At 40.0% G+C, this 16,229-nt stretch overlaps 3 protein-coding genes across 3 annotated transcripts; 1 reads left to right on the forward strand and 2 right to left on the reverse strand.

Moving 5' to 3' along the window:
* Positions 1–1,873: 1,873 nt before the first annotated feature.
* LOC110045470 (uncharacterized) lies at positions 1,874–7,049 on the reverse strand. Its single transcript, XM_089276067.1, has 3 exons — positions 6,502–7,049; positions 4,010–4,084; positions 1,874–2,754 (listed from the first exon to the last, which is right to left on the reverse strand). Exons 2-3 carry the CDS (start codon positions 4,065–4,067, stop codon positions 2,495–2,497), a joined length of 318 nt encoding a protein of 105 aa, XP_089132193.1. The 5' UTR covers positions 4,068–4,084; positions 6,502–7,049; the 3' UTR covers positions 1,874–2,494.
* Positions 7,050–7,128: 79 nt separating this feature from the next.
* Positions 7,129–12,781, reverse strand: LOC110045469 (EKC/KEOPS complex subunit TPRKB-like). Its single transcript, XM_089276066.1, has 5 exons — positions 12,456–12,781; positions 11,500–11,622; positions 10,693–10,782; positions 9,636–9,722; positions 7,129–8,649 (listed from the first exon to the last, which is right to left on the reverse strand). Exons 1-5 carry the CDS (start codon positions 12,645–12,647, stop codon positions 8,563–8,565), a joined length of 579 nt encoding a protein of 192 aa, XP_089132192.1. The 5' UTR covers positions 12,648–12,781; the 3' UTR covers positions 7,129–8,562.
* A 17-nt stretch (positions 12,782–12,798) lies between these two features.
* On the forward strand, positions 12,799–15,584 carry LOC110045520 (kelch-like protein 28). The gene has a single exon (XM_089276065.1). It carries the CDS (start codon positions 12,799–12,801, stop codon positions 14,968–14,970), a length of 2,172 nt encoding a protein of 723 aa, XP_089132191.1. The 3' UTR covers positions 14,971–15,584.
* Positions 15,585–16,229: the final 645 nt, after the last annotated feature.

Raw genomic sequence — 16,229 nt, forward strand, 5'->3', positions numbered from 1 at the left:
AAAATTGAACAAGAGAGGACCCTGGGTACGAACACCAACCTTCCTCGCACCAGGCTCTAGGGAGTGGGAATAAGGAATTCGGACCCTGGGAACGAGGTTGTGAATATTCCGAGTCTTCGGGCTGGGCTGTTCGGTCAGCGGTTGGTGATAATTATTATTAAGATTTATTTGGGTTAATAATTTAAATTTTTGGCGGGATTCTGCGGTATAAGTGATTACATTTGAATTTCACTTTGAGCTTGCGAACATCTTTGCACACTTCGCTCAATTCACCACTTCAACTGTTGCCTTATGAAATTGATGGATCTAAACTAATGATGAGTGATAAATCCAAAAACTGCAAAACCAGGAGAGTGCAAGGGAAGGAAAATTCTGCCCAGCAAGATCAGTCGACCGAGGCTTCGAGGAGATACTACACAAGGGCGGTCAAGAAGCTTGAGGAAGAAATCTGTGAAACAAAACAGTCTCGCATTCGGGAAGGGGAAGCAACCAAGAAACATCGGGAAGACATTTTAAAATCAAAGTATTCCTCGGAAGAGGAAGCAAAAATGTACAAGTTAACTTTTCCAAGTTTCAAGAGAAAAATGGTAGAGGCATACGGAGAAATTTTTTATTACAAAGGCGGGTCTTGGCACGGAGAAGAGTCGAGGCGATATCGGCATTATCACATACGGAAATCGATGCGATTTCTAAAGGAGAACATGAACAACAGTGATAACCAATGAATAGAACATGTAGTTTTTGTAGTTAGCTGTTTTAAAAGGAGGCATGCAAAAAGTTCTGTGTAATTTTGTTAGGAATTAAAAGTGAACTGAACAGTTACGGCTGCAAGTCATCATACTTGCTGTAAATTTTGTCCGCATGTAACGGCCATCTTGGAAACATTAGGGAACCTGTAAGCACATCTTTGTAGAATTCAGCGAATCTTGACAACTCTAAGCAATGAATAGATGAGACATGACTCAATAAATGCGATATAACATTATCTGGTGTTGCTTTCGTTCTTTTAAGTTTGTTTTTTCGCCTTTTGTAAGCGATTATTTGAAAACTTCATCTCATCCTCTTGATCTTTTTCATCTTCGCATCCGTAGATCGGAGGTCTTTTCCAACAACTAAAGTTCGTTTCCACTAAGGAAAGACACGCAGACAGTTCTGAATGAAGCGAAACAATTAACTAACCCCGATTCAAAGTCATTTCACACAAGCTTAGCTCGAGGTCTGAGCAACTAAACAAAGTAGCTTGCACCGAGATCACTGCAGCTGGTTCCGTCGTCAATGGAAGACTGTTTTAGAAGAGTTTAGAAGAATCATCGAGTTATCCCATGTAAAGTTTGCAAACACTTCCAAATTTTGTAAATCATGGCTGTAAATCAATCATCTACCTTTTCAGAACAATTTCGTAAGCTCGAATCAACACTTTGCGTTTTGGCACGCAGTCAAGACAAATGCAAATTTTTCCAAGAATATGACCGGAAGAGATCAGTATTGCGAACTCAGTATCCTGGAGTCCAGGCCTTCCCTTACTCTCTCCCTCCCACTCCCCAAAGGGCCTAAGAGCTATCGCGCGCAATAATTACTACGTGTCTAATATGTGTCATGTAATGCTGCGCAAAACTGTGGCGCAACGCGGTAGCACGGAGTTTAAACTCGGACTTTCTCGAGAGACGGACGAGAACCAGAAGTTGAATTTTCTCTTCTTTGGTGCGTATTATATATAAAATTAGAGCTTTTCAGCCCATTCGTTGAGGGTGAATATGCGCCAAAAGTTAGAACAAAAAACATTCCGGTTGTCGTTCTTGGTGCAAAAACGTCTGTGCACTCTCTCGCGAGGCTATAGGAAGATCTGGCTAAAATCGGGCAATATTCTGCAAGATTTTGCATGGAGGATAAATGTTTTTTTTTTAATTACCAACAAGTCACACTTCAACAGCTATAATAGAAAAATGTCATACGAGTCTCCTTGAGCGCACAACTACCATTAGTAAGCTCATAAATCAGATGGAATATTATTAAGAATATCATACAAATAACTCTAAACCGTAATTATCTCTAAGGTATTTTTTTATCATCATGAATTTTCACATCGTGTCACCTTTGCTAGAAGGATTTTGTCATTGTAGGGAGGCTAAGTAAAGAGGGGGGCTTAATTAAGTAATAGAAAGGGGGCTCGTTAAGAGAGAAAGGGCGTAATCAGTTATAGACCTTTTACCGATCTCGCCTGGTATAGAAGTGTTTCCGAAAAAAAAAATTTAGCTCCCAGAATATATATACTTTTTTTTCCATTCAGCAATAACGCAAATACCTACAGCAGTAAAATTAAACAAGTGTGTGTACCTCTTAACTACCTCATTACTTTACAGACATAAAAGTTAACAACAAGCATTTGCAGAGATATGATATGCACTATTAATAATAAGTCTTGTTCTATTTCACAAGTTTTACTCACTACACATAGCGATTATATTACAGCAACAGAGTGTCCTCGACAAACTGTTCATATCTTTGGTTCCGTGATCTTCAAAACACAATCTTGGCCGTTTCTGATACCAGTGATGAACAACTTGTTATCGTCCACTCGCGTCACAAGCAGTTCCAAGGTTCGATATTCCTTCAATGGATCCTTCTTCTCGCTTCCTCCCTCTAAGTGAAATATTTTTGGCGGATCGTCGCTGTCATCATTGACCCGGACGGCATACTTGTAGTTGGTTCCGACCTTTTGAGAACGCGTGATGATGTATTCTTTGAACTCGAGATCTGAAAATGGACAACAATTCAGTTTTAAAATAAAGAAACGATATATCTCTTGTCCTGGCAAACATTTTTCTATCATTGTTGCATAGAGGAGGAGGCGGCGTGGCCTAGTGGTTAGGGTGCTGAATTTGTAATTCGGAGATCCCGGGTTCAATCCTCCTTCCTGCCAAAGGATGGATTTGTGTTGGATGGATGTGTGGCGGTCCCAGATTCAACTCCGCCACGCTTTGTGAATAGCCAACTGGTCAACCTCCCGCCAGTTGGGATTTTTAACAAGTTTCTGTTTAATTTACAATATCTGTTTGCTCATTTCTGTGTCCCCAATAAGTATAGTAGTGCTAAACACTTTGGCTCTTAAAAAAAGTGATTTTATTTTATTTATAGCTTATAATTAGAAGTTTGAGAAAATTCTGCTCAACCTTTCATTGTGGGCAACGTGTACGCTACGCTCGATAAGCAGGCGTCACAGGGCCTGAAATGCATGTCGTTTGTCCAACCTTAAGATTGTTACTACGATTATCAGTTGAGTAAGGCGGGACGAAAGTTTGGTCACCAAGTTTTAACGTAGAAATCCTGTTGTTGTCACGAGCAACTGGCTCCGTATAACTTGTCGGCCTTTGACGTCATTGACAGCAAAGGGCGCGAAATTGTAGGCGACAGGCGATGCACGGCTGTTGATACTGTTACCAACGGAGACTAGGTAGGTTATCCGTGACAACACCATAATTTTAAGGCCAAAACTTCGTAACAAACTTCCCTCGTGCCTTACTCAACTGATAATCGTAGTATATTACTTGTAACATTCTGAAGTGTAGCAGCTTTCGTAAGCTTGTATTTCTTTTGCTTTCTAGCAGCTGTTATTGTTTTGGGGCTAGCTAGCGCTGGCATTGTTTCTGTTGTTTGTCCTAAAAGGGTATGCCCTTATGGGGTACCAAACCATTCATGTGAGACCTTACGAGAGCTGCTGACCGATCCGTAACATTGCGCGGGAAAAACCCATTTGCGTCATCGCCTTTTGATTGATTTACAAATAAAATGGCGGGAAACTGACGCCATAAAACTGAATCAACGCACGCGATCGCGCACCTCTGTTTCGCACTCGGCAAACGATTCAGTCTCAAATGAAAGCACGAGAAGTCAAAGTCCTTCGTAACATCCTTGTTGATTATTTTCTTAATTCCCATCACCTGTCTGTTGGACAACGCATTTATATCACAATGAGAAATTACATGTTAATCTCATTCAAATGACTCCTTACCATTACAAGATTGCGCCTCCTGCCAGCATGTGGTCGATAGCTTGTCGATTAGACTCATATTCTTCAAAAACACCTCTGTGAGGAGATAAAGCATTGATCGATGACAATCGATCTCGTGAACTTACCACAAGACAATCTTCTTTCAAGGTTTGTTATGGTACTACCATAAAATTCAGAAAGTAACGATCCTGGTTACTTTTGGAATAAGCAACCTTTGGCGCTCGCTACTTTCGAGCGACGGGGGGTTGCTACTTTTGGGATTCATTAGAAGCCACGTGCAATGTTTTTGACTTTAATACACATTTATTTTCAGAATTTACCGTACGTCACCATCTCAACCCCATTGGGCAAAGAAAGACTCCAAGAACGAATTTGCCTCGAGGATTTTGCAGTCTGGTCTCCTTTGATTGCTATTGTTTGTTTGTTTGTTTGTTTTGGAGGACTAGGGGCACTGTTATTATTGTTCATCAGAGACCGTAAACAATAGAGCACGTTTCATAAATTACTTTATTATTACAGTAAATTTATGTTCTGATGAAATTACCGATAAATTCAAATAACGGCGATCATTCAAGCCGTATTAATTTCGCTAGCCAGTTTATTCAGTTACCATGCAAAGTAGCCCCTATGTATGTAAGACATTGCATTGTTGCCATAAACCAGAAATTATTTTCTCTTTCTGTTATGGTTAATTAAAAGCATGAACGAGGCATCTAATAAAAGGTCTACATATAGAGAAGCGAGGGGCAGTTTGCTAGAAACGTTGATGCACAAATATAGTCTATTTGCACTGCTGTCGGTGGGTTCCTGAGGAGCAATGGGCACGAAATTTTAAAATGATCATATAGTACCCAGTCTTTCAGACGGCCAACCCTCTCTCCAAGTTGCCCTGGGATCAAAGTTGTTAGATAACAGTGAGGTGGAAATGTCCGCAGTTCAAACGCAAGAAAATATGTGACCTTAGTTAAAACATCTTGTACCAGGCTCTTTATCAGAGACGCAACGCGGATGCCATAGGGACGAGGCTAAAATAATTCTCCCGTTCGAGTGACGAAGTGGTTTTAGACACATTTTAATGAAGGGCCGTGTCTAATACACCAAAAACAGCAGGAGAAAAACAGAACCATTCAAATGAAATTGCACCCTACAGCGAAAACAAAATATTTACAAGCACGACGGGACACTTGTAACTTTTGTGATACATACTTTGGAATCCGTGGAACGGTGGAGATACAAGCTGGTTCCTATTACATTCTGTACAACAAAAACTGACAAAACTACCCACGAAAATTGATTTGCACGGTCGTGTAGTTGAGAAACAGGCTACTTTCCAGCGTTAAGAAAAAAAGATTGACAGTTGTTCGAGACTATTTCTGAGGAACAGATCTATATTGAATTCACCAGCGACTTAATTTGTATGTAAATTTGAAAGCTGGAAGGCAAAAAAGATTTGAATAGCGTATTCCTCCTTTTTCACACAAACGAAGGTTCTTATCAAAGGCTGCTGTACTAAAACGAAACTCTCTGAGGTGAATTAAAGACTTTTACCTAAGTACTAAGTCAAAGCGAGGTCATTTTGTTTAAATTGTTACAAAAAACGTTGCTATTAAAAGTTGGTACAAAGCAACAGATTTTGCGACAGAGTTACTTGAGCGTAAAAGACGCTTGATTAAGATTTGAATGTTTGCTGGTTATTCAATAAACGCATAGCAAAGGAGACTCACTGTTTTGAACAAATTTATCGTAGAAAAAAATGTCTAATTGGGGTGAACTGTGACCAGTTTAGTTTAACTGAGAAACAACAAGAACTACCCGACGCAAGATTCAAAGTTTTTTTGCTAGCGCTTTCACATTCAGTTCCTTAGCTGTCCAGACTTCTTACGCATCGTCAGGCTTTAGACTTAATACACTTGAGCAATAACGTTTTGATTTCGCGCTCAAACTTTATAGGAAGCAATCAAGATGTCTACTTTACGAGAGAGTTGCTTGGGTCTCGCAACGGGGTTTCCTTTCAAATCTATGTAAACAACTGAGTCTCGTATAAGTCCTTCATTAGATCTTTAAAAAATGCCGGAAAACGGTAATTATGTTTTTGATAGCCATGTCATCTAGCTGAGGAGACGAGATTTGTAACAAAACCGTTCAGCTTTGCCTCCGGCCCGACTGGTTAATGTGTTTGAACAAGTGCTGAAACTATCCGTCGCAATGACATTGTCCTTTGTTCCTGAAATGCTCGAAATGACACATTATTTCTTCGTTTTTAATGATTAAGGTTAAGCACACTTAAAAGAGGATTGTTATCGCATATATGTGGCAAGATAATTGCAATAATGTAACTGCTATTATTTTTAAACGCGGTCATAAATTCATCATTCCACTTGGTTTTGCCGCACGCGGGTGAAAACGTTTTAAGTTTAGTTACATACACACACAGTAAAGCCTTCATTGTTTGGCAAACTTGAAACTGTTTAAGAAAACGAAAACAATCTCACCTGAAGCTTATCAAACACTCAATTTCCTGTATGAAGGTTTGCAAAAAGTCGCAGCTTGATCAAAGCTTGACAACCCCTGTCTGTGATAAACAAACTTGCGGTTCAACTTTTTAACTAGCTTTTAATGACAGCTTGCCGAATCTGTCAATCACAACAAGTCGAGCATTGTCCTCGCGAATTAGTGAGATAACTTATTTATCAGCAATTTAAGAAATGTAAGCCAATAGATAGATACAATTGGTCTTTAAGCTCTGAATGGACTGGCCCCTGATTACATTAGAGACCTACTGCGATTTAATATTTCTGGTCGCACACTAAGATCTTCAAACAACAGGTTGCTTGAGGAGCCTAGAGCAAATCTTAAAACGGATGGTGAAAGGGCTTTTTCCGTGGCGACACCAAGGCTCTGGAACAAACTACCCCTCCAGATCAGACTTTCAACATCAGAGGCAGTTTTTAAGGCTAATCTTAAGACTTATCTTTTCAAGCGTGCATTTGATTTGTAGTTTTTACTTTTCATTTGGGTTAGGATTTTAATTTTAGGATTTTAAAACTTAGGATTTTAATTTTAAAGTATTGTAGAGCGCCATGGACAGTTAGTGGAAAATGGCGCTATATAAATGTATATTTATTTTTTATTTATTTATTTTAAAACTGTTCAGCCTTTATTTAACCATACAAATGTAAAGACAATGATTGAAATCTCTCCCCACTGGGTATAACCCCTTGGAAGCAAGCGAAACCACAATAACCAGCAAGTTGGGTTCCAATCCCACTGTGCCAACAGTTAAGTTTTTTCATTACCACCTGTGGTTCAGTTCCTTTACCACGCCAAATGCTTGGTGAGAAGAGAACCTATCAACGGTGACTTAGCTTTTATGCACCATGAATAATCAACAGTCCCTCAAAAGCTGGTTTGAAGTACATGACGTAACCAATTTTGTTTTGCTTGCTTTAGAGGTAAATTTAATTTAAAGTAATTAGTAGGGATTGTCGCGCAATTAAATTAAAATAAACCGATACAATTTCTTATGACAAAGTCATTCACTAAAGTATTTCTTGCAAATAAGGGCCTTTGTGTCTGTCCGCCGTGTTTTGAGACAAAAATTGAAACGAACTTCTTGAAAAGCATCCAAGATTTTGCAATTTTGAGGACGTAAGGTACAAAAAGAACACATTTTTTTCCAATTCAGTGGTCAAACAATTAAACACGCTGGTTCCTCAAGACTGAGGCAAAAATGCTACATTGGTATTCAGTTCAAACAACAAAACTAGGGACTGGGGCACTGTCCACACCACGCCGGAGGAATTTGAAAACGCAGCTTTATTTCTACGGTTAGGCCTACCGTCCACACTAATCCGTCACGAAAACAAAGCTTTTCAAAAGCGCTCTTCGAACTGGAGGAATTTGAAAATGACGGCTTTGCGTATTAGTATGGACTGGAAACATTTTGAAAACGAACTTTTCGAAAACGATGACGTCACGATAATAATGTGATTTCTTCCTCAAACACAAATCCAAAATGACCGGTGACTGTTGCGTTTTCAAATTTGTCCGGCGTAGTGTGGATGGAAAACATTTGATGCGTTTTCAGAGTGAAAGCTCCGTTTTCAAATTTCTCCGGCGTAGTGTAGAGGGGGCCTGAAGTATCTTATATCTATTTTCCCGCGCTTAACACCAGTTGCTTTTTTTTCGCGCGCTTGGCGCTGGTGGCACATGATCTGCCTCAAGTTCTGATTGGGTCATTTCGATATTTCTGTTTATCAGGAGCGATTACTTAGAATTTGGTATTTAGAAAATCACTTGATGTCAAACTACTCTGCAGGTAATAAACAAACAGCATGTTGACGCGACTCGTTTGTGCACGAGGCTCAAGTTTTTACAACCAATGCATAAATGAGCAAACACGAGCTTGAAAAGTCTGCATGTGGTTCACGTCCTCAGGCCTTATGCCAGTCACTGAGGCATAAAGCGACAAGGGATGTTAGTCCATTCCAACAAAATCCAAATCTAAACACATAACTCAACTTTCGTCTTCAAACTACTGTTTGACTAACAATTTACGTGGCATCTTTGGTTGCTATTCTAGTAACTACTCCATCTTGCAGGGAGCCACATTGAAGTTCTTCATCTGAAATGCCATAAACCTAAAAGGCAAACAAGCCAATGAGTTAATAAGAAACTGTAGTTTCAAAGGTGACCTAAAAATGACCGTTCTTTCGAAAAGTGGACAGTTAAAACTATAATAATAATAATAATAATAATAATAATAATAATAATAATAATAATAATAATAATAATAACTTTATTTAAGTGTCGATGTATTTAGCACTAATGTGCCAATCGGGGACGTTGTAAATGAATAAACAAATGTTTCAAATATAACGTAAACTATAAAGAATCCCAACTGGTGGGAGGCTGACCAGTTGGCTATTTACACAACGCAGTTGAGTTGAACTCGGGGCTACCGAGAACAAATCCACATAGCGGTAGGGCGGAGGATTTGAACCAGGGACCACCAGATTTCAAATCCAGCGCCCTAAACCACTCGGCCATGCCGCCTCCCTTATGGTGGATACAGCTATGGCAGATACAGCATTTTAGAGAAGAGGGTTTGAGATAAGGTCTTCTGTAGGGGAGGGGAGGGCATCCACACACAAAAATGTTTAAAATTGAGGTCCTCGGAAATGGAATTTCCAGCATTCTGGGGCCAAGTCAGCGTATTATAACGTCTCATTTTTTTTTAATTTAGGGGTTCAGACGAACCCCTCAAGATCTGCCCCTGAGTTTGCAGTGATTTTTTCAGCCTCTTATGCAGGCATTCGCTAAGTCTCCTGTGAAGTCGTTATTTGGGTCACGAGTCACACAACATTTCTCTCCCAGGCTGATGGGGAAGGAACATTGCGTGAGGACTAAGGCAGTATTACTTTCTCCTCCGCAAAGGTTTAAAGGTGTTTTGGGGTGGGGAGAATCCACTGAATGATGTGAGTGCGGGCGCATGGTCTAATTTGTGCCTGCACTCACCCTGCATAGGGGATTTCCATAACGAACAACAGAACCTCCGAGCAGGAGCGAGGATGAATTATCGTGTTGAATCAAAGATAGCAAAATTGACACAGGCTAAAATAGTTACCTTTCTTATTTTCTCTTGGTCGCATAGTGTACTCAAGGCATTTAATGAGACTAACTTTCCATTTATCATTTTGCTAACTTCTAAAATCTGTCAAGAAACAAATTGTTAGCAGTGTCTCATATAAGTAATAAATAGTAAATGTTTTCTACTGTTATTATTGCTCTAACTTGCAAAGCTAGTAGGCAGCAGCCCTAACAGTTATTGCACTGTGCTCAGGAACAAGTATGGGTTTTCAAGAAAGCAATGGCAAGGGGGAGGGAGGTGTGGCAGGTGCATTGGCCTCATGGTTAGTACGCTCGTCTCCAGATAGAGCTGTCCAGGTTTGTGCCGTGGCCGGGGACATTGTGTTGTGTTCCTGGGCAAGACACCTTACACTCACAGTGCCTCTCTCCACACAGGTGTATAAATCGGCACCAGTGAACTTAATGCTGGGGGTAACCTCGCGATGGACTGGCATCCCATCCAGGGGGGAATAGAAATACTCCTAGTCGCTTCATACCACAGAAACTGGGATAAGCTCTGGCCTGATGGGCCACTTGGCTTGTATGCGGACTTTATCCATTTTTAATGGCAAGGGGGGTTGGCATTGTGGTCTGCATTAAATTATTGAACCTTTGAGCCAGCACTCTTTTAGGGTGTGTTCCTCTGAGATGATTCAAACTGAGGATCATTGATCCAAGATCAGTCAGATTATGGTGCATCAAAGAATTTGGTGAGTCCAATCTGGGAAAGGATTCATTGGCAGCATGATCTGAGTGTCTTGGATCCTTGACCTTTTTCTGAATCATCCCATCTTAATTGCCAGATGTTATAGTTGGTCAATTATTGAAGTATTCACAGTAAAGCAGGACTTGACCATATAGAGCACAACTCTCATGTGAACAATGTTGCACATGCGCAGAACAATCTGCGTCACAAAACTTACAATATAACAGAACACACCTTTAAATTATAATAGTTAAGAACCAGTCACAATGGACAATCTGTTCAATGTTCTGTTAGTACAATAAATGCCATAACGAGCAAAAGTGTTATTAAACGCAATAACCACTCCTACCTTTTCAACTGCATCTTCTTGTGTAATCATCACCAATAACACATTGCTTGTGTTGTCAAGTATTCCGAACTTCTTGAAAGATTCATTTATCTGCCAAAGCAAAGTTAGCATTAATTTTGATGATTTCTCAGACTTGGTAGGCATCTGTCATTGTACCAATCAATCAAACTGAAAGATCTATATATAGATCTACCTCTGGGCCCTCTAGGCATTTCCTTGTTAGCTATTCAGATGTCAATAGACAAAGGAATTAAGTTTGATCTTTAGATAGACTAAGGTGGGCACGTTTTGAAGTACAAGATTATGATTAAAAATATCTCTCAATGCCAACACTAGAAATACAACTTTGTTGATAATCCATAGATTATAGGTCCGATGTTCCATAATTGTATTCTGTACTGGTCTTATTTAAGCCAGTACTAACAGCATGGTTATCTTATAACAGTTTATTTCTATGACTTTCATTATAGAAATGGAGTGTGAACAGCGAATAATGATTGTAACAAAGATTTTGTTCCAGTTCGCTCTAAGGCAAACAGCTAATTAAAAGTTAGGGTGGCAGCTGGTACCAAGAAAATCCTACAGCTTGGCAACTTTTGATCTGATTTCAAAATCTTTAAATCCTTAAATTGATGAGTCACGAATTGCCACTTCTTGTTGTTGTTGTTTCATGTGTCTCCCAGTCAGTGAAAGTCTTGAACGTTCTAACGAGGGTTTCACTTTCTTGGCAAGTCTCACGTTTTACCATTTATGATCACCCCTAGTGCTGTTCCCAAGAGGGTCAACCTAAAACAGAGTTATACTAACATTGGTAGAGGGTGATAAGTTAAAGATAATTTCTGAGTGAAGGGTTCTAGTCTTCATCTTTCCCTGTTGAAACAGTTGAAAAGCTTTGTGACCAGCTATAACAACATGAAATGGATCTGTGACCTACAAAGTAACAGATAAAAAATAATCAACAAAGTCATTCCACTTTGTCTCTCAAAATATAATAATATGATATTAGTGCATCTGTGAGTACTTGCCATCCCAGACCATCATTCTTCCCCATATTGAATAATTTTTAGCTATGCACAACACCTAGAATCAAAATGTTATCTGGCTTCTCAGAATAACCAGCATATAGACAGAGTTGACATGTTGCCTTAGGACAGGGCTTTAATGGGGGGGAGGGGTGGGGGGGGGGGCTCCCCTGTGAAAAGGACAGGGCTGCTTGTTGTACCTTTTAAGAGTTAAAAGAGTGCTTTTGGTATCTCATAGGGTGTTCAGCCTCAAAAGGTCCACAGTGGAAGGTTTTGCCGTACCCTTTAGGCCACTGAGCGAAAAAAATATTTCAGGAGATAATGTATGTTTGAGAATTGGTACCGCATTGGGTGAAAAATGTTCCAGCCAGGCCCACAAAACAGGATCTTGGTACCCTCTCAGGGGTCTTTTTCAAAATTTCTAACAAGCACCCCTGCACAGGTGTAGGGGTGCTTGTCAGAAATTTCAGAATAGCCGGCCACTTATTAGCATCTCATTGAATAAGAATAGCAACTATTGTTATATACCTCGTTCTTCGAAGCACACCAACACATGTAAATAAAGTGGCCAGGTATTCTGAAGTTGCTCCCTGGTTTACATGAATCGTATATCTAATCATGTTTTTCCCGATTGAGGTAGCAGAGAATGAATAAAGTATTTTTAATGGTGACTTAATTGTCTATTGCTAAAATATAAGCTTATGGGAAAAGTAAGCCTTAATATGAGTTTATCAACAGTACCATGCACGCGTTTAAAAGGGCAGCTTCTAGTTTTCCTTGGACGATCAGTTGCCGAAGCTCACTGCTATTTGTGACGTCCGTAAATAGAGCCAGGTTCATGGTGTAGTTGGGGTTGTTTTCAATGTTGTATCGGACGATCAGGTCTTCCACCTCCGCCATTTTGAATGGTGCGTGGTTACATTCATAGTACATTATGTGTAATCGTACATGAAGCGAAATACACTTCAGAATGGACTACACGAGGTAGTTGACGGAAGCCGCGCCAAAAGCGTCGCCAAGACCAAACCTTCTTGTACTTTGACTTCTTAGTGAAAGGAATCAATTTTATTTAATCAACCTGGCAATGGATTCTCTTATGAAAACAATCACAGGCACTGGAAAGGATTCATACTGTACTGAAGTGATGAAACGCCTCGACATTCAGCGAAGGAACGAGCTTTTCTGTGATGTGATTCTAGAAGTTGGCTCCGGTGACGATCAAGCTCGTGTGAAAGCTCACAGAAACGTGTTATGTGCAGCCAGTCCTTTCTTTTACAACGCTCTTAACAGTGACATGAAAGAGAAGAAAGAAGGAGAGATCCGATTGGAAGAAATGAGCAAAGCATCGATAGATGAAGTCCTGGATTATCTGTACACAGGACATGTGCAGGTTACCAAAGAGAATGCAAACCAGTTGTTTGCACAAGCAGATTATTTTCTGATCCCAAGTCTTAAAGCTTTGTCGGGAAAATTTACGAATCCTTCACTCGAGGCGATTGTAGATACGGCAGAGTATCGTACTGAAGTGATGAAAAGCCTTAACATTCAGAGAAAGAACAGACATTTCTGTGATGTGATTCTAGAAGTTGGGTCCGGTGACGATCAAGCTCGTCTGAAAGCTCACAGAAACGTGTTATGTGCAGCCAGTCCATTCTTTTACACTGCTCTTAACAGTGAAATGAAAGAGAAGAAAGAAGGAGTGATCCGATTGAAAGAGACCACCAAAACTGCAATGAAGGAGATCCTGGAGTTTCTGTACACAGGATATGTCGAGGTTACTGAGGAGAATGCATTCGAATTGGTTACACAAGCAGATTATTTTCTGATTCCAAGTCTCAAAGCTTTGTCCAGTAAATTCATTGTACAAACACTGGATGTATCTAACTGCTTCATGGTTTACAACTTTGCCATCAAGTACCACGGGGAAGAACTGAAGAATGGAGTGAGGGATTTCATTCTTGCCAACCTTGTTGCTGTGTCTGCAACAGAAGACTTTCTGAATGTGAGCGGCAAAGAAATAGAAGAATGGATTTCAAGTGATGAAGTCGTCGTTAAACAGGAGGAAGAAGTTTTTGAAGTGATCGTAAAGTGGATGGAGAAGAGTGTGAACAGACAAGATCAAGACTTTTTACAGTTGCTGCGTCATGTTCGCTGTATTTTTGTGTCCCGTAGCTATGCGTTTGACGTCATGTTGCAGCATCCATTGGTGAACACTAGTACAGCGTGTTCAGAGTTTATATTAGATGCCATGAAGGAGGTACCTAATGATCATACAGAGCAGTGCTTTTTTTCTCAGTCACCAAGAAACTGTCTGAAAACCCACGAAGGTGCCATAGTTGCTAGTGCAGAAAAGGAGACAATTTGTTACATTCCTTCAGAAGACAAGTGGTATGAGCTGGCTGAGAAGCTATCCAGGCATGACTGTTATAACTATGGTATGAGCTCTCTTCACGGCAAGTTGTATGTCCTTGGAGGATGCAAGGATCAAAATGGCAACATCGCAGAGTACTATGATCCATCAAGTAACCTGTGGGCCCCTATAAGTGCTCCTGGAATTGCAAACCATCGTATAGCTGCGGTAACAGTGCAAGGCTTATTGTATGCTGTTGGTGGGAGAGACAAGAATGAAACAGTGCTTGACACAGTACAAAGATACAATCCTGATACAAATCAGTGGCAAGAAGTCTCTCCCCTGAGTAGCCCCAGGTCGAATGTGTGTGCAGTGGCTCACGGAAATTATTTGTATGCCATTGGAGGTATGAGTGCACGTTTTGAGTACCTGGACATTGTTGAAAGGTTTGATCCCAGAAAGAATGTCTGGGAAAATCTTCCTTCACTTCTCACAGAGAGGTCATTTGCTTCTGGCACGGCCATTAGAGGAAAAGTGTTTGTGTTTGGAGGCCTTCGCCCATTTTTTCCAGATGGAGATCCATGTGAAGTGTATGATCCAGAAACCAACATGTGGAGCGGTATTGCTAGTGATGTTGCACCTCGCAGCTATGCAAGTGCTGCAAATTTTATTAATGGGCAAATATTTGTTAACGGCATTGTTGGAAATACATTACGCGGAAGAAGAAGGGTCTTTCAGTTATACGATGTCGAGAAGAATGAATGGAAACTCTTTCCAGAATACGTACTTCATTTTGACTGGCATGAAATTACTCCTCTACGAATTTCACGAGATGTCCTGGCTAATTGCAGGGAAATTTCAGATCGACATGTGGTGCAGTTAAGAGCCATGAGAGGGCTCCATTGACTTAAATGCAGCTGATACAAAATTATAAGCACATGTAAAACCTGGCATCAAAATAAGCCATAGTTGGATACCTGGTATTAGACTGGAACAAGCTTACAACTGAGGCTAATACAGGGAGTCTTTTCAAATACAAATGACATCTATCTCTTTTTAATGATATTCCCCCTCACAAGCCTCCACTAACAGCTAGTTCCAGTTCAATGCCAAGAATATGAAAATTGTCTATTATGACAGGGTTTTGTCAATATTGTTTTCCATCAAGCGTTTTAACTTCACAAAACAGTTTGCACGAATCTATCGATTTTAATTGTTAGGTTGAATCAGTAAACATTCAATAGCTTTCTAAGCTTTTTATGACTCCAGTAAATTATGTATTACTTAATGGCAGATTTTACTAAACATCTGTCTCTTTATATCAATTGCTTTAAAATGGATATGTTTCTTACTATAAATATATGAATGTAAATTTCTCATTAACTGTTTTCTTTTAACTACATTTTCAAAAGAGTGAAATAATTTCTTTTTTGCACATTGTTTGCATTAGTATAGTCACTACTTCATTAACTTCTTTATTTATTACCACGTGAAGGTAAAATTTTGAAATTTCTTTGTAAGTCTGAGTACTTGTTTTGTGTGCTTGACTCAGGGAGGTGATATTTATTACAAATTCCTAGTTTCACTTAGTCTCTTCCACACATTCAGTTAGTTGGGGTGCAACACGAAAAACAGCAAGCAAAAAAATAGGGGAGAAGCACGGCGCGAAAAGACAAAAGAACGCCTGTGGGTAATCTTAACAAAGGTCATTTATTGCACTTCTCCCCTATTTTTTTGCTTGCCATTTTTTGCGCTGCGCCCCTACTAACTGAATGCCTGGAAGAGGCTAAGTTCCACCCCAGGATTTGATTAAAGAGGCTACATCACAACACCGTTTACTCATCTTGAAAAGTTGAGCCTAAATTTCTTAAGCTTGTTGTTTGTAATCTGTGTTAATCTTCTCCATTTTAACTCATCATCATCATCATCATCATCATCTCCATCTCTTTGGTGTTTTTCTATCTCAGTAAACTACTAGTTTCAGGTTTCCCTTAATTTCAAAGTAGGCACTGTGGCCTTCTGTTTTGTGCACTCGTCTCCGGATTGAGTGGTCTAGGTTTGAGCCCTGGCCAGGGACATTGCGTTGTGCTCTTGGGGAAGACACTTTACTCTTACAGTGCCTCTCTCCACCTGGGTATATAAGTGGATACTGGCAAACTTAATGT

The sequence above is a fragment of the Orbicella faveolata genome, unplaced genomic scaffold (genome assembly GCF_042242905.1).
Source record: "Orbicella faveolata isolate gen_17 unplaced genomic scaffold, um_ofav_v1 contig_4, whole genome shotgun sequence".
Taxonomy (NCBI): domain Eukaryota; kingdom Metazoa; phylum Cnidaria; class Anthozoa; order Scleractinia; family Merulinidae; genus Orbicella; species Orbicella faveolata.

Coding starts and splice junctions, on each gene's coding strand:
- LOC110045470 (XM_089276067.1), bottom strand. CDS start 4,067: ATGAGTCTAATCGACAAGCTATCGACCACATGCTGGCAGGAGGCGCAA. Junction 2,755..4,009: donor GGAGGCGCAATCTTGTAATG/GTAAGGAGTCAT, acceptor GTCCATTTTCAG/ATCTCGAGTTCAAAGAATAC.
- LOC110045469 (XM_089276066.1), bottom strand. CDS start 12,647: ATGTACTATGAATGTAACCACGCACCATTCAAAATGGCGGAGGTGGAA. Junction 9,723..10,692: donor AAGAAGATGCAGTTGAAAAG/GTAGGAGTGGTT, acceptor GTTTCTTGACAG/ATTTTAGAAGTTAGCAAAAT. Junction 8,650..9,635: donor ACCAAGAGAAAATAAGAAAG/GTAACTATTTTA, acceptor TTTGCCTTTTAG/GTTTATGGCATTTCAGATGA.
- LOC110045520 (XM_089276065.1), top strand. CDS start 12,799: ATGGATTCTCTTATGAAAACAATCACAGGCACTGGAAAGGATTCATAC.